The following is a 27,371-nucleotide window of genomic DNA, read 5'->3' as shown; positions in this document are numbered from 1 at the left end:
GAACATTTCTTGAAGCTGGTGTCATTCCTCAGTCACAATCTACATTCAGTCTTGATCCCACACTGCGCTCAATTCTTGCAATTCATTACTTGCTTAGTAATGGGGAATGGTGCTGGACTGACAACCACACAGCTGAATGCCTATTTAGCCATTAGGCAGTCACAGCACAAGCTCTTCCCCCACACACAACCACACACACACAACCACACACACACACACACACCCCAACCCTGACAAAGATGGTCTAAACTGGGAAGGGGAATGGAGGAGCCCAGCAGAACAGGAAGAAGGCATTTATCTCCATAGCCAGTGAGACTGCCACTGAAGGACCCGTTATGTCAGTTGCATCTGTGGTTTTTGTGATGTACACACTTGTCATTTCACAAAGGTCACTAAACAACCAGACAATAACAATTTCCCAATGTTACCAACCCAGGCTGAATCTGCACTGGTGGTAAAAGGCTTCCTATTTCATTGCCAATTGCCTAAGCTTCCCTCTGATTAATGCCTTTTTACATACTCTCCTCTCCAGCCCTTAAATTGCTTCTAGCAGAGCGCGCTCACCTTGCACTGCAGGACATTATGTAGAAGCTCTTCTCGACAGAATTCCGTTTCATCTTCAATCACCATCTTCCTCTAGGGCAGAGTAAGGAGAAAATACACCCCAATTAGCTGACTCTGTGCCGTTTATTTTAGCGGAGCACTTTCCAGAAGAAGGCTGCTACGTTATGCCTGTGAGCTGCAACATTACAAGTGAGAGAGAACAAGGCTGGGACTGGAAGCAGTGTCAACCAGCAACACTGATTTGCCCTCCATGTGAGCTGAATGTGGCGCTCTGACCCAACTGAGGGAAGCAGACAGCCCTGAACTGCCTGCATCTCTACTCACCCCTCCATGGAGCAAGGAAGAAGGGATAGGGGAGGGGGCAGAGAAGGATATTGTATCAAACAAAATCACAGAGCGCAACAAAGAGAGTAGTGAAACCCTGATGCTATCTTGTGAAGTATGCATCAATGGCAGCAATACATAACATTCGGGCAACTCAAGTTGACAACGCGATCACCACAACGCCATCAAGGCTGGGACCGGTCTGACTAGGCACTTATCTGACCCTCATCTCCATATCTCTGGCTATCTGCAACTCTGTTCGGTGACAAAGCAGCTTGCCAGTTATAAAAGGTTGAGCACCACCAGTCTGTGCAAAGTACTGGAACTTTGCTTTTCACAGCTATACCTTCCCCATGGTCATCCACTCCTTCATCTCCTGGGCATCCGGGATTTCAGTAGTGCATTCTGGGAACCAGTTCACCTGTTCATAGGCACTGGGCTGCAAATGTAACATAGGAAGATTCAAAGGAGGCTCACATTTTTTCACGGATCCTAACAACCTAATAACTGCAGCAGGCTAGAGTCCTGACCCCATCAGGATCTTTACAAGGTGGGCTTTGTCCCAGGAGTTTTAGGACTAAATAAGCAACTTTCTTCGTAATGTGACTCACTTACCAAAAAAGGAACTTTAGTATGACCAGAACGCTGACAATACTAGGAAATAAAACAACTGACACACACCACCCCAAAGAGGTTCGTTTCAGAGACAGCAGGGGAGAAGATTGGATTTGAAAATCTGCTACTTCCTAACGGTGCTTTACACATACGCTTTTGCCATGCCACTCTGAAAGGCCCTCTTACCAGACCTAGCTCTCGCCAACATTTTATAATCTCAAGGAAATCATGTAAGCTTTTGGGTAAGACTAAAATAACTCCAATCCTCCAGGAAGAGGAGCTACTAAGGCCCAGCCAGCACCCTGCTTGCTTTGAAATTGGAGCTATTATTTGTTTACTGTAGTGCCCAGAAATCCCAGCCATGATTAATGCTTCATTGTGCTGGGTGCTGTACATACATAGGAGAGAGTCCTTGTTCCCATACAATTTATGTAGATCATAACTGCGTCATTCGCACTCAGTGTTGGTTTTTACTAAATATGTACCAGGTATTTTACATCTCGTAACATTAGCGCCTTATCTGTCACTGCTGGAATGCTGCGCAAAGCTTTATTTTCATGTAATGACCCTGTCTGTCCTTCCCAAATTTCCTCCATGCTGAAGGACCTGAGAGGATGCAAGAACATAGTACCTCTGCACTGCATATGGAATGTATTAATTAATAGCCCTGGAAAATATATCAAATATCAGCTATATGGGAATAACATTTTACCAAAAGAAAAAAAAAACGTTGCCCTCCCTCCGCCTCTTTATACCAATTTTTATCCAAGTTGATAACCCCAAACACAGTGAGAAACTCTACAGAGGACCTGCCACGGTAGGTCAAAACAATGATTGATCTGATCAGGCATTTGATCCTTAACTATAGCCTGCTGCATCAAAAGATGCAAGAAACTCTCAGGATGGTGAACCCTGCCTATAACAAAGCAGAAATGGGACATGACATGGGGAATAGTTACCTCTGGCTCGTCCCGCCAGTCAATGTTCAGATCCCCATCGAACCCTTTCAGGGTCAGCCCCAAGCCTCTCCTTCCTTTCTGATTGGAGGCCTCAACGATCTCCTTCCTTCCCTGGCTGTATTTTCCCAGACCTTCTCCTTCCCGGAAGCCCATCTTGGCCTGGAAGACAAAACAAATGGAGCACATTGGAAGCATCTGGACACAAATGTATGTACTCCTGTTGGCTGGGGGCCAGCAGGATAAACGATACCAAGTTGCACTGCTGTGATTAAAAAGTATGGCGTGTGCTTAATGAATCTCACTTGAAGCTTTCAGGACTCTCCTTCCGGCTCATTCCCTTGATTAAATGGGAACTAGATTTAGGGAATTACATCTGTAAAGACATCATCATTAGAAAAGCTTCCGCTCTGCAAGAACAACCTGTTTCGATGAAAAAAAACAGTGGGGAGGCCAGCAGCCATTTGTCACCACAGAGTGTGGAAAGTACAAGCTCCACGAGATGCTGGCACAGAAAGTTTCACATTTGGATGAATTTTTGGTTGCAAACAAACAGATGCCCACAGCTGCTAGTTAAAACTGCACCTGTAAGACCCTGGAGCAATGCTAGACTTTCTCCCCCTTAAACACAGCTTTTTTGACTTAGCCTAGGAGAAGAATTGTCATTAACTTGCATTTCTTAAGGCTTTTCTCTTTGTAGGTCTCAGCCACTGGACTGTGACAAGATTACACACAGTCAAGTCTCATTCTATTCAGTAGAGGGCAGTAATTCACACACAAACTGATAATTAAAGTATAGGCTTGGAATTACCAGCCTATACCAGAGGGGAAATTAAAAACGTCAAATGGGTAGCATGTAACTCCATGTGCAGTCTCTCTACTGTTTATTCTATCTGGCAATGAATTCCTAAAAAATACATTGGTCAAACATGACAATTACTGAACCTGTTACACATGGACTTCTATTGCCATTGAATTTTGAACAAAGATTTAGTTCCCAAGGGGTTTTTAATTTCCTGCTAGTATAAAATGGTTAGTCTCTATCTGAAAAACACTTTGATGGAAATCATCAAATCTTTATTCCCAAATCTGTTAAAAATTAAAAAATGAAACATGTATCTGTGCGAGGTTCTTGAGACACAGAAGCACTGCCTGGTTCAGGGAAGTACTACACACTGGAATGAATGATACTCTCAGGGTAGCAAAAAGGATGGTCTAGAGGTTACAGCACTGGACTGGGATGCTGGAGAGTTGGATTTGCTTCCTGGCCCAGCCACAGACTTCCTGTGACACCATTGGTAAGGCACATGCCTCAGTTCTCCATGTGTAAAATGAAAATTGCACCTCCCTACCTCATGGGGGTTGGGAGGATAAAATCTTTTAATGATTGTGAGGTGCACAGATACTATGGTGAGGGTCAGACATTTATTATTGGGATTACAATAGCACCTAAGAGCCTGAGAGATAAACACTTATACAGAACAGGATGGACAGAAAAAAAGACTCTCTTCCTGCTGTGTCTCTGCTAAATACAGGGACACTGCAGTCCATTTAGGGTCTCCATGTGAAAGAGAAATCCTATTGTTTTAAATAGAACAAAGTGAATGTCTCCCCCTCCCATGGGCTAATGTGGTGTAATCTGAGGCAGAGGGGCGGTGATCGTCTTTAAAGTTCAGCTGGCAATAAATCACCCTTGTCATGATTGCCAGGATGGCTGCCTTTCCAAAGAGATTCTGGCTCTAAATGCTAGATGCAGGGACCTCTCATGTGACAGGCCTAGCTTTCACTAAACAAAGTCACAGGTGCTTTCTAGGAGGAGGGTTAAATACAAACTTTTTTTCACCTTTCCCCAATCTGCGAAAGGACACGCTTTGTTCATTAGAAAACAAACCAAAAGAAATTCCAGTTTCACACCCAGGGTTTTTAATATGCAGTTCTTCCTAGGTTCTGTCCCAGCTCACAAGGTTTAACCAATGCATCCAGATTCAGAATGCCTGTAGATTTCCATCTTCAACTTGACTGCATAACAGTTCCAGTATTCTGCTCTCAACTTCATGGTCTGAATAGCCTGGTTTTCATTCATAAGGCAGCAGTCCCAGTTCACAGGTTTCAGCCTTACCAGCACACATAAGGCTTGCAATCTTTCAGAACCACTCACCATCTCCAAACTCAGGAAAGCTGCTTTTATATCTGATCCTTCCTGTCCTGATGGGCCCAGACTCTGTCTTCCTCACCAAGCCTCACCGGATTTTTTCATAGCTGGATCAGGGCAATTAGTTTCTGTTTTCCTGGCTAATTGTTGTCATGACAACCTCAACTAATTTCCAGGTGTCAGCACCCTGAAATACTGAAATTTATTTAATTCCCAAAGAAAGTGAAAAAGGAACTAGAACAGGAAAATGTTGCAGCATAAATAGACAAAGTGGGGGTGGAAGAGGAAAGGGAAATAGTATTCATACTCCATTTATGTCACTTTTATTCACTCAATTGTATTTCATGAAACACAATAGTTTCATACACTACAGAAACTTCTTAAAAGGAAGGAGGAAAAAACCTCCCCTAACTTATACGATTGCACAAAGCCTCAGACCACCCTGTCAACATGCTCTTCCGCTTAAGAAGGGACTACTGTTTCCATCTGCATGTCTCCATATCTTGACAGGTGGTCAGCATTTTTGTGTTGACTCCCTGCTTTAAGTATTTTCTCCAATTAATACAGTTGTAGGGCTAAATTCCCCCTAATAAAGCATGTGTTCTTATCCTTCATTGTATTTAACTAGGTGAGCAGATGGTGATGAGTTACTAGTATGAGAATGGAGCAATTCTACAGCTCATTTTATTGCAAGACATTTTTCTTCTAGGGCACTGTACTGTTGCTTCCTTTGAAAGTTTCCTATTAATATGAGAGATTAAGTATTTGTCTCCTTTCTTCTCTTAGATTAACCCTACTGCAGATGCATCTGTTTGAACTATAAAGGGCTTCTTAAAAATCCTGAGTTAGCACTAGTTCTGCGCTAAGGACCTTTTTAAATGCATCAAAAGTGATTTGACATTCTTCAGTCTAGTTTAGCCTTTTTCTTTTTAGCTTTTTCAATAAATCTGTCAGAGGAGCCACAAGCTGTGGTAATTGGAGAATAAACCTGTGATAAAAGCCAGCTAATCCCAGGAAAGATCTCACCTCTTTCTTTGTGAGGGGGATACCAGCCTCCATAACTGCTTTAACTTTGGACACTTTGGGCATAATTTTTCCATTGCTAACAATATATCCTCCTTAGCTGGTCTCAGAACTGCCCAGTACACATTTGAGGGTTAACAATCAAGTCAGCTTTAGCTATCTCACCTATCACCAACTCTGTGTGCTTCAAGTGACACCCGCAGTCAGAACTGTAAATAATCATATTATCCAGGTACACCATAGCATAGCCTACCTAAAGCCATAATAGCCAGTCCACAAGGCACTGAAGTGTTGCGAGGGTCCCATACAAGCAAAGCAGCAGCATCTTAAACTGATATAGTCGCTGAGATATGGTAAAGATAGCTTTATATTTGGACTCCTTCTCCAGGGGAACTTGCCAATAACCTTTGGCTAAATCCAAAGGACTGTATTTAGCACTGTCTAATAAATCCAACATATCTATCCAGGGCATAGGGAAGTTATCAAATATTGAACCGGCATTCAGTTTTCTGAAATCTATACAAAAGTGTCTTTCCCCAAGTTTTTGGGTTTGTTTGCTTGGTTTTTTAAACAGCATTATTGGAGAGCGCCAAGAGCTGTACGATGGCTCAGTTATTCCCAGAGCTAACATTTCATAGAATCATAGAATATTAGAGTTGGAAGGGACCTCAGGAGGTCATCTAGTCCAACCCCTGCTCAAAGCAGGACTAACCTCAGCTATATCATCCCAACCAGGGCTTTGTCAACCCTCAGCTTAAAAACCTCTAAGGATGGAGATTCCACCACCTCCCTAGGTAACCCATTCCAGTGCTTCACCACCCTCCTAGTAAAAAACTTTTTCCTAATGTCCAACCTAGACCTCCCGCCCTGCAACTTGAGACCGTTGCTCCTTGTTCTGTCATCTGCCACCACCGAGAACAGCCTAGCCCCATCCTCCCTGGAACCCCCTTTCAGGTCGTTAAAGGCCGCTATCAAATCCCCCCTCACTCTTCTCTTTTGCAGACTAAACAAGCCCAGTTCCCTCAGCCTCTCATAAGTCCTGTGCTCCAGCCCCTAATCATTTTTGTTGCCCTCCGCTGCACTCTCTCTAACTTGTCCACATCCTTTTTGTAGTGGGGGGCCCAAAACTGGACACAATATTCTAAATGCGGCCTCACCAATGCCGAATAGAGGGGAATAATCACTTCCCGTGACCTGCTGGCAATGCCCCTCCTAATGCAGCCCAATATGCCATTAGCCTTCTTGACAACCAGGGCACACTGCTGACTCATATCCAGCTTTTTATCCACCGTTACCCCCAGGTCCTTTTCTGCAGAGCTGCTGCCCAGCTCGTCGGTCCCCAGTCTATAGCTGTGCATGGGATTCTTCCTTCCTAAGTGGAGGACTCCGCACTTGTCCTTGTTGAACCTCATTAGATTTCTTTTGGCCCAATCCTCCAGTTTGTTTAGGTCACTCTGTATCCTATCCCTACCCTCCAGGGTATCTACCACTCCCCCCAGCTTAGTGTCGTCCGCAAACTTGCTGAGGGTACAATCTACCATTTGCTTTCTTTCCTTCTCCACTTTAAATTCCAGACATTCTGGACTCTGACATGATCTTCTGAGAAAAGGAGCATGCCTTTCCACATCAATTATATGCTGAATCACATTTTTTCTGGCATAGCAGAAACTACACGCTGGAATTTACTGATACACCAGTTCTAATCTGCATGGTCAGCAGTTAATCCATTGCTTTACAGGATAGTCTCCTGCCCCCTGGACTTTTCAATCTGTCATAAACCCCCCCTCGCTACATTATTCAGGGAGGACAGTTGATGCTAAATTCTTAGTTTTCCTTTAAATCCAGCGTTTAACAAATGTATCTTTGTCTTTTCTAATAATGTGATGTCATAATCCACCGGTCTTATTTGTCTTAATACTATAAACTGATCTTGCCATTTAGCTAGCAACTTACTTTCAATAGTGGGTAACAACAGAACTTTACTCCCCACCCTACACAGTCATTCCTGGGCCTGTTTACTGTACCACCTAGCTTCTCCAGCTTGAGCATCCTCTAAATTTTCTTTAACTATGTGGAAGTCTTCTGCACATAATGTTCCTTATGCTTACAATATAAGAAGTAATACTGGAGGATTCAGCAGTTTGCCCCTCCCAACTTTCTTCAATCAGGTCTAATGGACCATGAGGGCTGGCAGCTGTACAACAAACTGACCTGAGCTTGTGGGACTTCTCTATATGAAAATAAAAGATCAAGCAACACCCTATCCCATTGTCTAGGTTCTGACAATACATATCTTTTCAACATCTTTTTAAGGGATTGAATAGTCCTTTCCACTAGACAATCCATCTGGGAATAACCAGGGGTCATCCAGGTGAGTTTAATGTCCAAGAATTGGTAAAACTCTTATCAGGGATGCCTGGAAATTAGCTCCCTGTTCCACTTGGATCTCTCCTGGGACACCCACCGAGGACCTAAGAACCACTCAAATGCCAACTGACAAATGGTTCACTACTCAGGCCTTGTCTACACCAGGATGTTTTGTCGACAAAAGTCAGCTTTTGTCGACAAAACAGTCTCGGTGTACACACTGCAATGGCCGTTTTGTCGACAAATTAAAACCACCTAGATGAGAGGCATAGCGCCTTTGTCGCCAAAGTTCTGTCACAAAAGCGTCAGTGTAGACACTGCTGTATGTTTATGTCGCATTAAACCGCCTCTGGAAATGTCCCACAATGCCTATCCTGACCAGTCTGGACATCCGTTTGCAGTCTGCTGCTCTGAAGCCACCCACCCCTCCCTCTTTACAATCGTGGGAAGTTTTGAAATTTTTGTTCCACTTCCTGCTGGTCAGCATGACAGCTTGCATCTCATCTTCCCAGGTGACCATGGCGGCTCCACGCAACAAAGTCTCTCCCGTTTGGAGCACACCAGAGCTGCTGGACCTGCTCAGTATTTGGGGGGGAGTCTGCCATGCAGTCCCAGCTCCACTCCAGCTAAAGGAACTTTGATATCTACAGCCAGATTTCTCATGCAGTGGCAGAGAAGGGCTATGAGCGAGACACGGCGCCGTGCCGAGCTAAAATCAAGGAACTGCGGCAGAGCTACCAGAAGGCCAGGGAGGCAAACCGTCGCTCTGGTGCAGAGTCAATGAGCTTCCGATTCTACAAAGAACTGGAAGCCATCCTCAGCAGGAACCCCACAACCACCCCCATGACACCCATAGACACCTCTGCAGCCCCGGGGCCACCAGATAGCAGACTAAACCCCAACGAAGTGGTAATCGACGTGGAAGTGGAGCTGGAGGATGACCCGGAGCCGAGAGGCAGCTTGATTGCTGAGACTGGGAGTCAGGAGCTGTTCTCCACCCCAGAAGGATACAGCCAGTCCCAGTCCTTCAGCTCAGGCACTCAGGATGCAGGAGAGGGGAGCTCTGGTAAGTGTTTGGAAACTGATGCTGCTTGTGTACAGGAGGCATGAAGGTCCTCAGCTTGTCTAAACATACAGGTATTGGAAGGGATAGAAATGTACAGGAGTAGCTGTGTTTGCATGTGCTTTCCCATTCCCTTGCACATCTAGGCAGTATGGCTGAGAAACACGTTAACGCATGCCGAGTTTTTGCAGGTATCTTCTGGTATGACCTCAAGGAAACTTCCTTGGAGGTACTCCCCGATTCTCTGCCTCAGATTCCTCGGCAGACCAGCTGTGATTCCTCCCCCGTTGTAGGACACTTTCTCACACTAACTGGAAAACATGTTAGTGGGGACCAAAGCAGCGCACAGTCGTGCAGCATAGGGACCCGGTTTGAAGCTGCTCATATGAAGGAGATGCATCCTAGCATCCTTGCTGACTCTAAGGAGAGAGAGATCGGCTTCTATGGACCCTGGCTGTGGAGAATGGTGGCACAATTTGAAATTCATTTTCCCAGTGCACCTGCACATATGCCCCAAGCAAGCACCCACCCAAAACCCAGAACCTTGACCGGTGCTGTTTGTCTGCATGTCACTCAGCAGGCCAGGCTCCTCGGATTCCTGTACAATTCAGAGCTCATGATATACTGCATGACCAGCCGCGATGTGTTAAGAACGCTGAAAGCAACAGTCAAGTGTAGTGCAGGATCCATCTTTTCAGATTCAGATGGTGGGCATGCAGGAAACAGCAGGGAGCCATTGAAAAAAGGGCATGAGTCTCTACAAGCAACGCAATGAATGACGGCACGGAAACACACTGCACAATGGAACGTTGAGCCAGCACCCAAGGTGCTCTGCGCTCCTCTCCCCCATCCCAGAATTCTTAGTGGCAGAAGCTGCAGTGTTGCACGGTGGAATAGCTGTCCACAATGCACTGCTCTTGCTGCCGATAATACAACGCCAAGCATGGATGCTCTTTTGCGATAAAATGAGGGCTGTTTGGACAGGCGCAAGCTATAGCGCTTTTTTATCACCGGTATAACTACCATCAACAAAACTTTCTAGTGTGGAGATGGCCTCAGTGTCAGCAATTCTTAACAGGCCTGAAACTCATTCCACCTAACACATCACTTTCATGGTATTTATCCATAAACAGCATCTCGTAAGGTATCAGATGAAAGCTGGCATTATACTGGTCACTAATATTGTTGTGATGAGTATGTTCAGATGATATTTAAAGAGTTATGTGCACCCGCTGAAAAGGTGTTTTAAACAAAGAAACAAGGCAGAGTTGGCCAACAGGTTTTCTAGCAGACAAAGCATGTCTATTCACCTATCTCTGTCCATGATGTAAATTAAGCATTGTAAGCCAAACACAATGGTAGCTACGTTTGCATTTCAAGTCAATATGAGAATGCAAGTGGACATGAGGTCAGCACACCAGAGAACAAACAACGAAGGCAGTGCATTTCAAATGTTTACTGGACCATATGTGAGGAAAAGAAAGCCATTCTGGGTGTCCATTTATTGAGGAAACCACTTCAAGGGCATGGGATATTCAGGAAAACTTGGATCCTGGTTTTGACTGAAAACCAGCAGCTCTGTCAAAGACAATCCTTGGGAGAAAATCTTCATTAAATAGGAATCTATTTTATTAAACAGGAAAGGTAACCATTAATAAGTGTAGATCTAAGATCGTATTTTATGTTTTGTATATGTACCTTTTCTGTTTCCACTTATCTTCACTCACTATCTCTTAAAACTTAATCTTTTGATAATAAACTTACGATAGATTCACTATAAATATATTTGTGTGATGTTATAACAGACCTGATTCTGAGTTGTACCAGCCAAGCTGTGTGTGCACAGTCTCTTTGGGGACAGCTTACCTGGTAATTTCTGAGCACATCCAGTGGTTAAGGGCTGGATGTTACAGGGGAATGCTTTCAGAGGGATTCGGGGATTGGAATGCACCCATTGCAAACCTGCACAGAGAAGTGAGGGCTGGCAGGACTCTGAGGGGATTGTTTGGGTGGCTAAGAGATCGGTGGTTTAGGGAGCTGACACCCAGTTTAGCACCAGCAAGACTCTTTCTTGATGAGGCAGGAGGGAAACAAGAATGACTCTCAGTCCAGGACACCCCAACAAACTTATGCCACCCTACTAAATAGGGTCACCAGTTCTTCTGCAATTCTCTTGGCAGTAGCACTGTGTAATGGAATGTCTCAGCATATTGGGTCATATAATCAAATAACTAAAATGTATCTGTTCCCCTGGGTACTCCATTCTAATGAACCCACAATATCCATTACAATCTTTTCAAATTGCATGTCTACAGTAGGAATCTGAATTAACAGATGTCTTTTTTTAACTGTTTCTGGTGACACCATCTGACATTCATGGCAGGACAGACACCATTCAGCTACTTTTTTGGGAACATTTGGCCAGAAAAATCTTTGCAAAATTGTGGCCACGATATTGTCCCTCCCCATACGGCCCATTTAAGGAACCAGATGAGCCACCTGCATGAGCTCCTGCATAAAAACCTTGGTGACTACCGGCTGTTTCACTCATTTTTCAATCTTAGGGTGCTCACATATCCCACACAATATGCCATTCTGCATTATACAGTAAGGGATTTTAGTTTGACCAACATCCGTCTTACATAGCCCTTTATAGAAAGGCTTGAGGGCATTATCCTCTTTTATGGATATCTGCGTTTTTTCCACATTGTCTGTATGGATACCCGCAGCTCTTAGCCACTTAGCCCTCTCCCTTTCTCCCCTGGTAGGGTGCATCTTTCCCCTCTCCATCAAAAATATCTGGAAAAAGGGGAAATAGATCCTCATCCTCTTCTTCCTTGGAATCTTTTCCCAACTGAGCCTGACTGCAAGTGGTAACAGTCACAATACCAGGCTCCTTTGGTGAAGTTTGCAGTAAATTAGTGAAATTAGGAAGATCTTTCCCCAATACTATTGGGAAAGGAAGTTTTTCAGCCATGCCCGTTCTCACAGGAATCTCTTATCTATCTACATGGATCTTAACTGCTGCCAGGAAACATGCTTTAGTGCCTCCATGGACCCACCTAACTGCTGTTGAACTTATTCACTATGTTTCAACAAATGTTATTGAACCACAGTCTGGTGACTTCCTGAATCCATCATGGTTTTCACTAGCCTTCTCTGTAGTACTATTAGTTTCAAAGTGAAGGTCTTCCCACCCAATAAGGAAAAGTTACCAAATTTTCCCCAGGAGGGGGTTTCAGCCCTGGAACAAAACCTCTTCAAGTGTCATAGTTTGTCACATTGGTAGCAATCTCCTTTTTGGGTCTCCTGTCCCATTATTTTCCCCTCACAAGTGATGATGGAATTTGTTCTTACCCAAAATCAACATTGTTTCTGCTTCTGCCTTGCCAAGATAAAATCCTAACATTAGGAGACAGAGTTCTACAACGTTCCTGGTCTATGCTCCTTCACCCACAACTGAAGATCATCTAGCAGGTTGGACAGAACCTGCTCCAGGACAAGGATCTCAGTCATTTAAATAATGGGGCAGTGTTCTAGACTTAATCCACTTTCGAAATAATTCCTTCCGACTGCTACTAGCCACTCGAGGAATCTCAGAATTCCTATATCAGAAGGACTAGGACCTCTGTCACTAGGTCTCTGGATTATTATACCACCTCAGCTGGGTTTCCTTACCCCTTCTGTAGTCCTAGGCTTCTCGGCTAGGTCTTGCAGCCATTTGCAGGTCCAAGTCAGCCTTCTGAATGTCAAGAGATGCACCTCTATATCTTCTGGCATTAAACTGTTTCATTTTGGGATTCCCCCATTCTGGGATCAGGAGGGTCAACTCAGCCCACTTCTGATGCTGCTGACCCTCCCCTTTGTGTTGCTCTTCTAGCCATTTGTAGAATGCTGCTATTAGTCACTGCTCAGTCTCCATCTGCTGGACAACTAGCCATCTTAGTAACACCCCATCTCTTTGAGTCCTTTTGATATTTTAATGTCTGCATAAGAGGACTTCAAAGACCACCCATCCTCCACCTGGGGCCTTGCCATCCAGGCTCTGGTCCATGCCTCCAGTATAGCACTTCCAGTGGCTCCAGCTAGCTGTACCTCTGACATGCTTCTTTCCGGAGCAGTCAGTAGCTCAGCAAAAGTCTTCCCACTGGGTCTTTTGGCCTTTGTTCCAGCTTCAAGGGCCTCAGACCACCCTGCCACAACACTACAGAGCAGCAAAGGCAGGAAGAAACATGCATCATGTAGGCAACTACTGGACATGGGAGGATCAAAAAAGAGTTGGTCACCTGAAATTACACATTAGGCAGGCATCTGCCTGCCTCTTTTTCTGATACTTGTTTCCTTTCGAAGTTGCATGTCTTACAGCTGCCCACCCATAGACTAACATCTCAGAAGCCCTAAAGGGATCTGGTGCTACATAAAGGGAAGATTATGTTTAGTACTATTTGAAATGTCCGCTCTGAAGTTATGGCAAAGAAAAGCCAGCATGACATTTTATTGAAAGCTTCTACAGTTACCTCAGTGGAAATATGTCCAATTGGGAAAAGGTGATATAAAACAGATCTTCATCAAGTTTTACAAATGGTGCAAGACTCCAGTGCCTCAAGCTCACAGATGCATTTACATTTAAATCTGTTACAAAAATTTACTGAGTCACAAATCCCCTTTGAAATTCAGTTGTCTGCAGCTATTAGGGTTCAGTTTCTGTACAGAAGGTGTGTGTGCAGCAAGCCTGACATGGACTTAAATGAAACATGTACTTAGTTGGACTGAGGTCTCCCTTGCTGCTAAGAAAGATGAAATTCACAATGGTTCTAGCCTTGTAATTAACATCTGATCTGCCCAGGGTCACAGTCATCACCGATTGCGATTGGTACAGATAGAACAGCTCTTTGCATAAATCCTGGGCTTGAAAGGTGCATCCTGGGCGAATGCAAGGGGCATCTCTCACAGCAGAATCTACTCTTAATTTTGCTCTCAGCTGTTCACCTGGTTTTAGCAGCATGCTCAAAAATGACTTTGACCTACCATGAGCTTTTGGGAGACACTGTTATACATGGAGTAGCGGGAGGAGGTACCCTCAACAAGAGAGTCTGCTTTGAACTCATTGCTGATGGAGCCGAAGACAGGTCGCTTCTCCTCGCTCTCGCTTTCAGACCCACTGCCACTACTGGAAGACTCTGAAAATGAAACAGAGGGGAGACATTAACAAGTGTTTGCTTCCCTAATCAGAAAGGGAGCTGTATAGTGGCACTCCCAATTCACACCCCAGCAGGCTAGGCGATTAAGGGGACTCTGCTTCAATAGCTCAGAGTGGCTGTGGATAGCATGCAGGCTTCAGATGCAACTCTAGACAAAATACCAGCTGTCTTGCTACCTCATTCTACTGTGAGGAACGTGAAGGCCAACCCTCCTCGCCTCAGGGTGGCCACTTGACTTCTCCCTTGAGGACAAGCTGACATTTAAATTTGTGAATAATACCAAATAACAGTCTTTTCTGACTCATGCAAAATGTTTTAGACATGTGGATTTACCATACCAGATAATGCCAATGGGGGGGAAAGCAGGGGTCATTCTTGACCATGATGGTAATCCACGTATGCCCTAAAGCTTGATATTTAATTATCCTTTTCTTGCTGAATAGAGATAGGCGCTAATTCTTTACCTCACATAAGTATGATGCAGATGTACTATAGCCTCTTCTCCCTACCCCCTATAGTTGAGCAGTACATTGAAATGCTGTCAGAACATGGTCCGAATTTCAGCAATACTGGGGAGACTCCATAAGGCAATATCTTCCCAAAAAGACAATGAAGAGTGGGCGGCTGCCAAACCCCTGGGAGCATTACCAGGGCAGTAGGACCATTACTGAATGAGATTACGGGAGAGAAGTGGTGGATGCTGCTCCTTCCTGGAATGGATGCACGGCCTCTGCCTTTTGCCTAGTAAAAGTAGCTACATGCAACATTCACCATGTGGCTCAGTAAGGCATGCTGGAGACCTAGAGTGGAATACCAGCCCTGTACACTGGATTCCAGGAAGGCAGATGCCAGGATTTATCAATAATAAAAACAAAGAAGAACAAAATAAAGCTTTTTACATGAAACCACTGTTAAACTAAACCCATTTGCTGGAGGTAGATCAGTGTAAAGGGCTCCAGCTCTTTCTCCAACACCTGCTCACTAAGTCTCTCTGGCCCAGTCTGAGTTAAGGACACTATTCTGGTGTAATTAGACTGATGGACCTACATCAGTGCAAACCTCTAACACAGACATGCAAATCTCTAGCGTAGACATCCATTTATTGCTGCCCCCTCCCGTGACCCCCACAAAATAAAACTTGCTGCTGAGCTGCACCTTTCCAATGTTAGTTTATGCTGTGGGTCATTATTCCCCAGCCATCTCACACACATGATTCTTAGATAAGGTGGCAGGGACTGAGTTTTCCTTCCTCCGGAACCAGACCCCATCTCACCCAAAAACAGGAAGCAGTGGGCTAAGGAGCAAGGAAGGCCCAGCCAGCCTGAAGACCAGTGGTAGCAAGGCCCCCTACTACCTTCCTAACACAGGGCTCTGTGGGGTGTGACCCAACTGACATCACCGCACCAAGCAGGAACCTCACAATGCAACCCTCTGTGGATGGTTAGGTCTCCTGCTCCAAATGCTGACACTCCTCAATCTCCCCTGTGTGGGAGCGATAGAGGCTCCCCACAGCAACCTACTCTTAGAAGCAGTGGCTGGGGTTCCACCAAGCCAGCAGCAGTAACCAGGTTCCCTGTCCTCATAAATAGCAGCCATCAAGTTCATTCCACCCCCATTACCTCTCTGCCACAACAATACCAGTGGCACAGAAGCAGCCTCAAGCAGCTCTGGCTGCACCATTTACACTCAGGCCACGTTTGGAAGGTTTCCTTCACAACCATCAGGACTAATGCAACCTCTTTTAAAATGAATGCTGAGACTCAAGAGATTGAAGACACTTGTCCAGGAAAGAGTCCTGCTCACATGAATTTTTCAAGACCTGCTCTAAGCTATCAGAAGAGAGAGGCTCTATTGTCCGTTATTCACTCCTCTCTCTGCACTATGAACACTGACTATTTATTCCTACCCTTTAACCAGCTACTGAACCATGAGAGGACCTTCCCTCTTATCCCATGACTGCTTACTTTGCGTAAGAGCCTTAGGTGTGGGATTTTGTCAAAGGCTTTCTGGAAGTCCAAGTACACGATAGCCATTAGATCACCATTGTCAACAAGGTTCTTGACACCCTCAAAGAATTCTAATTGATTGAGAAGACATGACTACCTTTTACAAAAGTTGTGTTGACTCTTCCCCAACATACCGGGTTCACCTGTGTCTATAGTTTCAACCCATACTGTGTTCACCTGTGTCTATAGTTTCAACCCATTTGTCTGGTTCTGAAGTTAATTCCCCTTTTTGAAGTTAAATGCTACTGTATTTCCCCCCTGCAAGGATGTTAAATTTAATTACATTATGGTTGCTATTACCGAGCGGTTAAGCTATATTCACCTCTTGGATCATATCCTGTGCTCCACTCGGGAGCTTGCCTCACCCCTTGGGTGCTCCAGGAAGCAAACATTAACAATATCTAGAAATTTTATCTTTGCATCCTGTCTTCAGGTGACATATACCCAATCATATGGGGATAGTTGAAATCCCCCATTATTATTGGGTTTTTGTAGCCTCTCTGATTTCCCTGCGCATTTCACAATCACTGTCACCATCCTTGTCAGGTTGTTGGTAGTCATTTAAGATATGTACTATATTTGACTATGTTTTCTTTCACACAGGCCTACCGAAGGAGAAGGGAGGGGGAGAATTGGAGGAGAGGGCCAAGGCGGACAATTGCCCAGGAGCCCAGCAATTTAAAAGGGCCCAGGAGAATGGGAGGATAGATACGTATCCTTCTCTCCTCCACACAATCCCTTTCCTCCAAGGCCCCTGCCGCTAGCACTCTGCCCCTCCCCTGAGCCAAGCTTATTTATTATGAGCCATGTCCAGTCTTGGGTGGCTGAGGAGGTGGTATCTGCTATCCAGCTTCCCAGGTTCATCAGTAATTTCCCTGGGAATCCAAGGCACCCGGAAAGTTGAGCAGCAGATACTGCCTACTCAGCCACCAGGGAACCTGCATGGCACATAATAAATAAGTAAAAACGCAAAAGCCCACTCGGATCTCAGCCATTCCTTTCTAGCAGGGCCACTGACTGTTCTGCCCTGGGGCCCAGACTTGCTGTCGGTGGGCCTGCTTTCATACTTATTGCTTCTCCCCAACCAGCATGACCTACTTTGTCATTCCTATATATTTAGTATATATATTTTGCAGCTTGGCACAAACCACGAACAAAAATATGCAGTAAATAAGCAATATATAATTTGCAATTTTCTAACCATATTAAAATATACAATTAGTAAGAATCTGAAAATATTCATTTACATAATTGCTTAAATCAATGTATATAGTTATATTGTACCCTCCTACATAGAAAAAAAAGATGTACCAAATCTAGCATAAAGGCTCTATTTAGTTGTGAATCAACATGTTTTAATCGTTATATCAACCAGTGAGAATGCACCTTTCTTTAGAAAATAACTGAAGTACAAATGGAAAAGTTGATTAAAAGTGATTATTTAAATCAGGGCTTTCCAGTTGGTGATTTAAATCACTGATCTAAATCGCCTTGATTTAAATCAATCCACGCTGGGCCCAAGGGTCCTTGGCACCGACACTCCCTTCCCAGTGATGCTGTTACATCTGGTTGCCAGGGTTTTGTAGTATATTTTTAGTGACCACTAGTTAACCCTTTTCATTGGCATGGAACATTCAGCAAAAATAGAGACCGGAGACTGTTATGATAAGTGTCACCACGGCCACATTCTAATTAAAGAGACCCCACAAGTGGGATTTATAGGCCAGGCTGGCAGTCTGGTAGCTACCACACCTATAGTCATCGGCAATTAGGAAGGTTTCTGCATTGCAGGGAACAAAGCTGCCTTCTCCTCCCATAGTGAGCTAGAATACTGCCAGAGGCCCAATGTTCTCAAAGCAGTCAGGATGGGAGAAGAATTTATCCATAACTCCCATCTCAATCAATGGGAGTCACTCAGCTAACACCTTAGCACAGCTTTGCAATCAGCCATTCACTGTAAGTAGAGCTGCTGGGCGCCATTGTGGTTCTTTGGCTCATGCTATACAGGTAGAACTCAGAGTGGGCAAAGCTAGTCCATAAAAAAAGCATCAATCCCCATGTGAAGAGCATAAGAAGTCAGGATTTTACAGTATATGGGGGAAAAAAGCAAAACAGATTTTTCGTACACCAGAGATAAAACAAAAGCAGAAAAACATACTTGTGAAAGTTCCATGAAAGCCCTAACAGGCAATATTGTAATGAGAGTATAATTAACTGGAGTAACACAATCATTCTTCTAAAAATCATTAATTTTTAGGTAAAGAATTACTTTGCCAAAGCTAAGTGACAGGCATTAAGTGCCTCTATGAGGACCTTGTCAGTTATCTGTACAGCATTTATTATTGAGAATCCAAGAATGTATTTAGGACTGTCATTTAAGACAGTTTTTCCCCTGGACTAATTAAGCAGTTACTCTTATGACTCCTGGAGAAAGGACAGTCTTCAATACATCAATAGAACAGGGCAACAATATTTCTGACATTAAAAAACAGAGTAACATGTTACAGGGCCTGCTCCCTGAGTCTGTGTATATCTAAAGTGAGTTCAAAGGAAAAACAAATTCATGCAATGAATTTTACAGAACACAATCACACCAATTAATAAAGTACTAAATTTTCTCTGAGTTATAGCGAAAGGGTGAATCATTAAAGCAGCTTTAATAGCAATCTTATTTTTAAGAAAGCATTTGACCAAGATGAAGGATGGGTTTTAAAGCAAATACATTGGTGTGGAAGAATCAATCCAGTGATCAAATATGAAATACATTTATCAATGTCAAATAATAAGAGCTCACCCTACATTCAATCACAGTTATCTGCAACCATTGTGGCAGAGCCTATTGTGGGCACACAAAGATGCCTGAGCTGTGCCAAACTGAAGGCTATGCTGGAAATTTGTCAAGAGCCTGAATGTCACACCCATGCCTTTTTCTTCAAGCTTGTTTTTTTAATGTTACAAACCCAGGTAGTGACTGAAGAACTAGTGAAATGAGGTCATTAGAACAGCCAAGAGAGTGAAAGTCCCAGCAGTGGAGAGAAGGAGGGAAATGTAACTGCATTTAAAAATTCTGTTAATGTTATTCAACTTCAGTGAATGCATTTTTTAAGGATTCAGCACTCTGCCCTTCAATTAAGATGCATGAGCTCACAATATGCATCTTTTGAGAAACTCAGGAGGTCGTCCAGGTAAGCCCATCAATGATATTCCCAATATTTATAATGTAAAAAAAAGAAAATGTCGATAAAAAGGACAAAGCAAACAAAGTTTATATGATTCACTGTTATTTTCAGATGGCGGTAAAGAGTGTCCAGATGGAGGAAAAAAGATTCATCCCCCAGTTTGGGGACAGAAACTATGTAGTCCTTCCTTTTTGAGGAGGAAGGATGGTCCCAGGGTTAAGGCACTGAATACAATTCCAGGTGATTAATTAGATCCCTGAAGAGAAAAGCAGTTTTTCCTACAAGGTCATTTCCTTAAATTTCTGGTGCCCATGCTACTTCTGATCTTACCTTGAGTTGCATGATTACTAAATGGAGCTTCATCATCTGAAGTAGAACTGAGGTTCAGTCCCAGATCTTCCGCCCTCTTTTTCTGCTTCTTCTGGTTGCTGTTACATTCGGGCTCTGCTCGTCTCTTCATTTTTACTGCAAGAAGAGATCAAACAGTAAGCTTCCAGCAAGTTCACTTTCTCCTACACCCTTGTGCTGGGGCCAGGTCTGTGTTGTTGCTGCAGCACAGCAAAGTACGTGGCTTTTCAGACTATTTGAACACTATGCTTTACCTCCAAAACTTGCCATAGTTAAAAGTGGTTGCTTTTCCCTAGATGCCATCCAAAGCTGTTAGTCCAAAAACAAAAACAGGGAACCAGGACACCCAGCAGATTCTCTATTGTTGACTAATTTAATCCAGAACTATATATGAAACCCCCCCAATCAAGAAGAGAGAGTAAGTAATAAGAGGTCTCCCCACACTTAGGAACTCAAGATTTGATTTGACTCAAAAAGGGCTTTTTAACAGTGTATATTAGAGATTCATTCTGCACTAGCAATAAAAAAAATGGAGGAAATATAAAATCAGTTTAGTTTTTTAGTTTCCTCTGACAAGCTGCATAAAGGAACTAAGTTCTTCTGAAGGAGTCAGAACACTCTGAAACCTGATCTTGCAAACAATGATTTTTAAAAAGTGAGTTTTCCTACCCTTTTTATAGCAAAGTTCTAAGTAAGGATGCATAAGGAAGTGTCTTTCCCATAACATGTCACTGAAGAGTTTGTTGATACAAAGATAAACAACAACTATGTAACCCAAGGGAAGTAGTAACAGGTGAGGGTGAAATATCTTCCATTGAACCTAAGTAAGCATGCTAGGGCTTGATGGGGAAAATGCCAGTGAAATGGCAAGGGACATAGGCATAAAAATATGCTTAGAGCAAGAAGTGGGTTCTGTTGGAGTAGGTGAAGTGCTGCAGGAATATCACTCAGCTAAATATTTAAAGTACACAACAACCATTGATATTATTTATTCTTCACAGGATTAAAACCCCAGGAAATAAAGAGCTGAAAACTAACAGTATGGCAGCACCATGGAGCGATCCAGACTAAAAATCCACCCAAGTGGTGCCACATGATCCTGCAGCAGCAGGAACGAACTGAGCCCCATTCTGCCATGCCTAACATCCCGAGAAGTCAGTGGGTGCTGCAGGATTGTAACCAATGGCAAAACTGGACCCACAGGTGACAGCAATGGTCTCCTACTCCGAATTAGGATGCGTGTACAAAGCCCTTCACAAAAGACCACAGCATCAGACGGCTCCACTAACCCAAAGGGGTAACGTCCCGCGGGTCAGTGGGGGCTCGGCTCTGCTCTGCGCGCGGCGCCTAACACCCCAGCGAGGCCGCCCCCAGAGGGAAGCGCGGAGCGGGTCCCATCCTCCCTGATTTCTGTTTCTCCAGCCCCTGCGCACGGCAGGCGCAGAGTGCCCGGAGCGCGGCACAGGCCGCGAGTGACGGAGCACAGAGGCGATCGCCAGGTGGGAAGGGGACGGGAGGCGGGGCCCAGGGAAGGGACGCGGCAGACCCGCTCCCAGCGCAGAGCCGGGCCATGGCGAGCGGGGCAAACGCCCCTGCGCGGCGGGCTCGGAGCAGGCGGCGGCCGGGCCGGGCCGGGCCGGGCTGAGCGGGGCCGGGCCGGGCCGGGCAGTGAGTGGGGCCGACGGCCGGGGGGAGGGTCGCGGGCGGGCGGCGCGGCACTCACTGGGGCGGGCGGGCTCTCAGGCCGGCACCATGGCCCGGAGGCGGCGGGAGAACCAGGCCGGCCGACTCCGTCCGCTCCGCCGCGCTCACTTTCGTTTTTCCACCAGCCGGACTGAGCCTGCTCCCGCCCCGTCCGTCCGTCCGTCCGTCGCGCTGCCCCGGGGGCCTCCCGCCTCTCCTGGCGCGCGCCAGTGACGTATGTGCTGCCCCGCCCCGAAGACCCGACCCGATCCGAGCGCGCGCGGGGGCCGGACGAGACGCTTCCCGAGGAAGGGCGGGGGTGAAGGGATGAGGGAGGAGGGGCGGGGCCGTGAGTCAGCTGCTCCCGCCTCTGCGGGGCGGGGCCCAGCCGCTCTAGTCCGCAGGCGGGGGCGGGGCGGAGTCCGGGGCAGAGCGATGGAGCCACGTGCTGCAGCCTGCCGCGCCTCCTGCTCCCCTCCCCGCGCCTCACTGCGGGGCGGGGCCCAGCGCAGACGCTAGGCTGGGGAGTCTCTGCATGGAAATCAGCGTCGTACGATGCTGCGGCCTGCGGCAGGGAGTCCTTGGGCAAATCGTCTCCCCTCGCCTTGGTGGTGTGTGTCCATTCAGGCAGTAACATTCCCGCCCACGCCTGTTCAGAACCGGCGTAGCAGCCGCCGCTCCTGCAATGCCTAGCGCTGGATTCCTAGAGAGCGTCACCGGTGCAATGCTTCAAACCAAACCCCGCTGCCTCTCCCACTTGTCCCAGGCAGAAGGGCAGATTAGAACCACGCGCATTGTGTGTCCCCGCCCTCCCTTCTCTCTCTTTTGACAATCTGAATACACAAACATAATTTATACTCTTCATGTTGCCTCCACTAATGCTATATATATACTGCTACTAGGAGCATGACAGTGTGAACTAGTGTGAGATAGAGATCCCCAAACTACAGCCCGTGGGCTGCATCTGGCCCACCAACATTTTGATTGGTTCACTGAGTCCTGGGGTATTACAATTACATGCAGCCCTTCATAACATTATGTATAATGTAAGCCACTAAAATCACCAGCAAATGGGTCAGAGTGTGCATTCATGCTTGTTTTCTAAACAGGAATCTGTTTTTCTTTTGTAACATAACTGTTAAAATGTATATATCGTCAGATTTTATTATTTGGTAATACTTTAACAGCAGGCAGCTGGTTTTGTTAAAAAAAATCTGCTGTACAGTTGGCAGCTGCATAATTTTTCCTGGGCTTCATGCCCCTATCATAGGCAGATTTGTATATATTATTTTCTATAAGTGACCCGCTGCAGCTCCAAGAACAAGACTGAGTGATGTGGCCCTGGCCCCTGAAAGTTTGGGGACCCCTGGTCTGAGCTTTTTCACTATATTCCAAAAGGGTACAAAAACTAGAACCTTTCAGAGGTTGTGATAAGTGAAAATTGTGACATCTTTCATAAATTGTACAGAAATATCAATGCGTGCTTACTTCACCTGCTCTTATCAACTGACCACAGTCACTATCAGTTTCAAAAGGTGCGTGAGCTGAACAAAAGGGGTACTGAAAAGTCTTAGTCATTCAGCTTTTATTTAGTTTTCACACAAAAGCTTAGTGTGTTTTCAGATTGTCTGAAATCCTCCTAATCATGCCTTCCAGCATGTAAGAGCGGGAGGGAAGATCATCCTTAAACAGAGGTAGGGGGTTGAGGCCCAGCACACAAAGATGAATGCAGAATTGTGAAGGGATAAGACAATGGACTTCAATGTGTCACAATCATATACAGTCCTTTGCAACAGGCTAGATAGCTCAAGTTCACAAAGCACTTTCCTCAAGAATTACCATAGGTGAGGCCTGCTTTAAAAGAGCTAGATAAGCAACATAAAATACTAAGGCTATTATATCCAAAGAACTTAAATGATGCCATCTTACTAGAGCCTAGATCAGGGGCTCTGTAGTTATAGGCCAACTAGGTAGCTGCCAAGGCAGATTCTGTCTAGGACTGCCTGGTGAAACTTGAATGAGAGGTGCAGCAAGCTGGTACTCACCCCACAACCATCAGATCGTAAGTAGGGGAGGGGAGGAGTTGCAGGGACCAAGTCTGACCTCCTCCCATTGAGAATTTCTGTTCTAGAGGGGCAGCACGCTGAAGTTTTGCCTACGGTGGCAGATTCTCTTGAGCAGCCTCTGGCCTAGGTGCAGGATCACTGCAACACTTAACAGGCAAGTGAACTAGATGCATACTATGGAATCTTAAGGTGCTCCATAGAGCCATTACAATCTGATAGGTATCTCTAAAGTAGGTGCTCAACTTTTAGATTCTCTCCCACACCTGCAGCAACTTGAATAAGGCTCCTATAAACTTTGCCAGGAAACAGGGAATAAGGATGGTCTTCTCTCCCTTACACACTGGAAGGCCTCCTAAAGAGAATTTCAGACAGGCTCTGAAAATACACTAAGTTTTTGCATGGAACCTAAACAAAGTGCTAGGCTTGCATTCCCACACCTTCCCCCCCCCCCCCCCCAAAAAAAAAAATACATTGGATATCCACAGTGGGAAGCTACATGGATCTCAATGTGCTTTACAAATAATTAAACCTCACATCCTCAGTGAGGTTGATATGCACACGTGATCCCCCTTGTACAAGTGGGGAAAATGGGCAGTAAGAAGGTAAAAGTCCAACTGCACAGCAGTGGCATAGTCAGAAATGGAATCCAAATCTTCCAACTCCTAGTCCTGTGCTTTAGCCATAAAAGACTAAGCCAGGTTTAAACTGAGTTAGTCTGAAGTGGTTTTAAACCCAGTCAGCCAACGTTGATGGATGTCCAGCATGGAAAATACTTGAATGTGACCTATCAAACAGAGCTGGCCAAAAAATGAAATATGTCATGGTTTTGGAAAAAATGAACAGGATGTACCATAAAAAATGTAAAATTTCAGAGTTTAGGGTTTTGAAGAGAACTCATATTTCCAGAGAATCAAAACAGAATTTTTGGGGCTTTCTGGCTGCCAATCTAGGTGGCTTTTGAAATTGATGACAGCCTTCCAGCCCAGCGGCTGGACAGACAGAGCGCTCACCCCTGGAGCTGGTGGTAGGCTGAGCAGCTGACATTTCACTCCAGAGCTATGAGGGGAGGCCGCCTGCATATGTGAGGCAGCAAGTTGGAGCACTCAGCCTCAGCAGCCCTCCTGGAAAGCTTTTGTTAATTTCACTGGCAAAAAGTGAAATAGACAAGATCCTTCCAGCCAGGAAGCAGTCATTTTGATATCCCCAAGGGCAGATTGATTACCTTCAGCAAAACTGAAATTTTCCCTGAAGAAAATGTTGGTTTTGCAGTAAGGACTTTTTTTTGTTGGAAAAAAATCACTGATGAAACATTTTCAACCAGCTTTCATCACTAATACTAATTCACAAGGTTCAAAGTAGGTCAGATTACTTACCCAAGGATCACCTAGCAGAAGACTAAAGCTCAAGCAACTGATTTCAGGAGCCATGCTGGATGTATTTTCCTTCTCAGCAAGCTGTGGCAGATGAATGGTCAACTCTAAAGAATAAAGTGATAGCTGTGCTAGATACGAAAAGTTCAAACAAGGACCATATGGAATACTCACCTTCCTGAAAAAACATCCACTCTGAAGAGAGGTGATGTTAGGGTAGAGCCTTGCTGAAAAATTTTGTTTGTCTAGTCACCATTAATGACTGCTTTATGGAGCAGCTAGTACTAGAATCGACATGGGAAAAAACTATTCTTGATTTGATTTTAAGAAGCACTCAGGATCTAGTCCAAGAGGTGAATATAGCTGAATCGCTCGGTAATAGCGACCATAACGTAATCAATTTAACATCCTTGTAGGGGGCAAAATACCAAAGAAACCCTCCACAGTAGCATTTACCTTCAAAAAGGGGAACTACAGAAAAGTGAGGAGGCTAGTTAAATAGAAAGTAAAAGAAAAGTCACAAGATTGAAATGCCTGCAAGCTGCATGGAAACTTTTTTAAAACACCATAATGCAGGCTCAAACTATATGTATAACCCCAAATACCCACCATGGCTAGACAGAGTAAAAAATGTGTTTAGAAACAAAGATTTCTATTAAAAATTGGACATCAAATCCTACTGAGGAAAATAGAAAGGAACAAATTCTGGCAAGTCAAGTGTAAAAAGAAGTGTAAGACAGGCCAAAAAAGAATTTGAAGAGTCACTAGCAAAAGACACAAAAACTAACAGCAAATTGGTTAAGTACATCAGAAGCAGGAAGCCTGCCAATCAATCAATGGGGGCACAGGATGACCATGGGTGCGAAAGCAGCACTGAAGGAAGACAACACCATTGGAGAGAAGTTAAATGCATTTTTTGCATTGGTTTACACTCCAGAGGATGTGATGGAGATTCACATGTAAGCCATTTTTTTTCAGTGACAAATCTGAGAACCTGTCCCAGATTGAGGTGTCTGTAGGAGAGGTTTTGGAACAAATGGATAAATTAAACAGCAGTAAGTCACCAGCACCAGATGGTATTCACCCAAGAGTTCTGAAGGAACTCAAATATGAAACTGCAGAACTACAACTGTGGTGTGTAACCTATCACTTAAATGAGCTTCTGTACCAGATGATTTGTGGACAGCTAATGTAATGCCAATTTTTAAAAGAGGCTTCAGAGGTAATCCTGGCAGTTACAGGCCAGTAAGCCTAACTTCAGTACCAGGCAAACTGGTTGAAACTATAGTAAATTACAGAATTATCAAACACACAGATGATTATGATATGTTGGGGAAGAGTCAACACAGCTTTTGTAAAGGGAAATCATGCCTCCCCAATCTATTACAATTCTCTGTGGGTGTCAACAAGCCTGCAAACAAGGGTGATCCAGTTAGGATAGTGTACTTGGACTTTCAGAAAGCCTTTGACAAGGTCCCCCACCAAAGGCTCTTATGCAAAGTATCCAGTCATAGGGTAAGAGGGAAAATCCACTCACAGATCAGTAACTGGTTAAAAGTCAGGAAACAACTGGTAAGAAAAAGTGGTCAGTTTTTGCAGTGGAGAGGGGTAAATAAGTGTCCCCCAGGGATCTGTACTGAGATCAGTGCTGTTCAACGTATTCATAAATGATCTAGAAAAAGGGGTATACAGTGAGGTAGCAAAGTTTGCAGATGATACAAAATAACTCAAGATAGTTAAGTCCAAAACTGACTGTGAAGAGTTACAAAGGGATCTCACAAAACAGGGTAAGAAAATAGCAGATGAAATTCAATATTGGTAAATACAAAGTAATGCACATTGGAAAACAATCCCAACAGTACATACAAAATGGTGAGGTCTAAATCAGCTGTTATCACTCAAGAAAGATCTTGGAATCATGGTTAGTTCTCTGAAAACATCCACTCAATGTGCAGGGGCTGTCAAAAAAAGCTAACAAAATGTTAGGAACCATTAGGAAAGGGATAGATAAGAAGCCAGAAAACATAATTTCACTATATACATCTATGGTATGCTCACAGCTTGAGTACTGCGTGCAGTTCTCGTTGTCTCATGTCAAAAAACATATTAGAAATAGAAAAGGTGCAGGGAAGGACAACAAAAATGATTACGAGTATGGAACAGCTTCCATAGAAGGAGAAATAAAAAAGACAGGAACTTTTCATCTTGAAAAGAGATGACTAAGAGGGGATATGACAGAGGTCTATAAAATCATGAGTGGTATGGAAAAAGTGAATAAGGAAGTGTTATTTACCCCTTCACATAACACACGAACCAGGGGTCACCCAATGAAATAGGCAGCAGGTTTAAAACAAACTTGAGTACGTCACACAACGCACAGTCAATCTGTGGCACTCATTGACAGGGGATGTTCTGAAGGCCAAAAGTGTGAGTGGGTTCAAAAAAGAAAGATAA

General features: G+C 44.6%; 1 protein-coding gene across 1 annotated transcript in view; it reads right to left on the bottom strand.

Annotated features, from left to right (window-relative positions):
- CMTR1 (cap methyltransferase 1) overlaps positions 1–21,658 on the bottom strand; it is a 45,186-nt gene extending 23,528 nt beyond the window's left edge. Inside the window, exons 1-6 of the mRNA XM_067564754.1 lie at positions 21,522–21,658; positions 19,781–19,915; positions 14,093–14,244; positions 2,463–2,621; positions 1,235–1,327; positions 565–636 (exon numbers count right to left, since the gene is read on the bottom strand). Of these exons, the coding sequence (XP_067420855.1) occupies positions 565–636; positions 1,235–1,327; positions 2,463–2,621; positions 14,093–14,244; positions 19,781–19,910 (606 nt within the window). The 5' untranslated portion in view covers positions 19,911–19,915; positions 21,522–21,658. The remainder of the gene's footprint in view (positions 1–564; positions 637–1,234; positions 1,328–2,462; positions 2,622–14,092; positions 14,245–19,780; positions 19,916–21,521) is intronic.
- Positions 21,659–27,371: the final 5,713 nt, after the last annotated feature.

The sequence above is a fragment of the Emydura macquarii genome, unplaced genomic scaffold (assembly GCF_026122565.2).
Source record: "Emydura macquarii macquarii isolate MOO-44397 ecotype Brisbane River unplaced genomic scaffold, CSIRO-AGI_Emac_v2 contig_2676, whole genome shotgun sequence".
Taxonomy (NCBI): domain Eukaryota; kingdom Metazoa; phylum Chordata; order Testudines; family Chelidae; genus Emydura; species Emydura macquarii.
The sequence above is the reverse complement of the archived record's forward strand: the minus strand, read 5'-3'. Positions and strand labels throughout refer to the sequence as shown.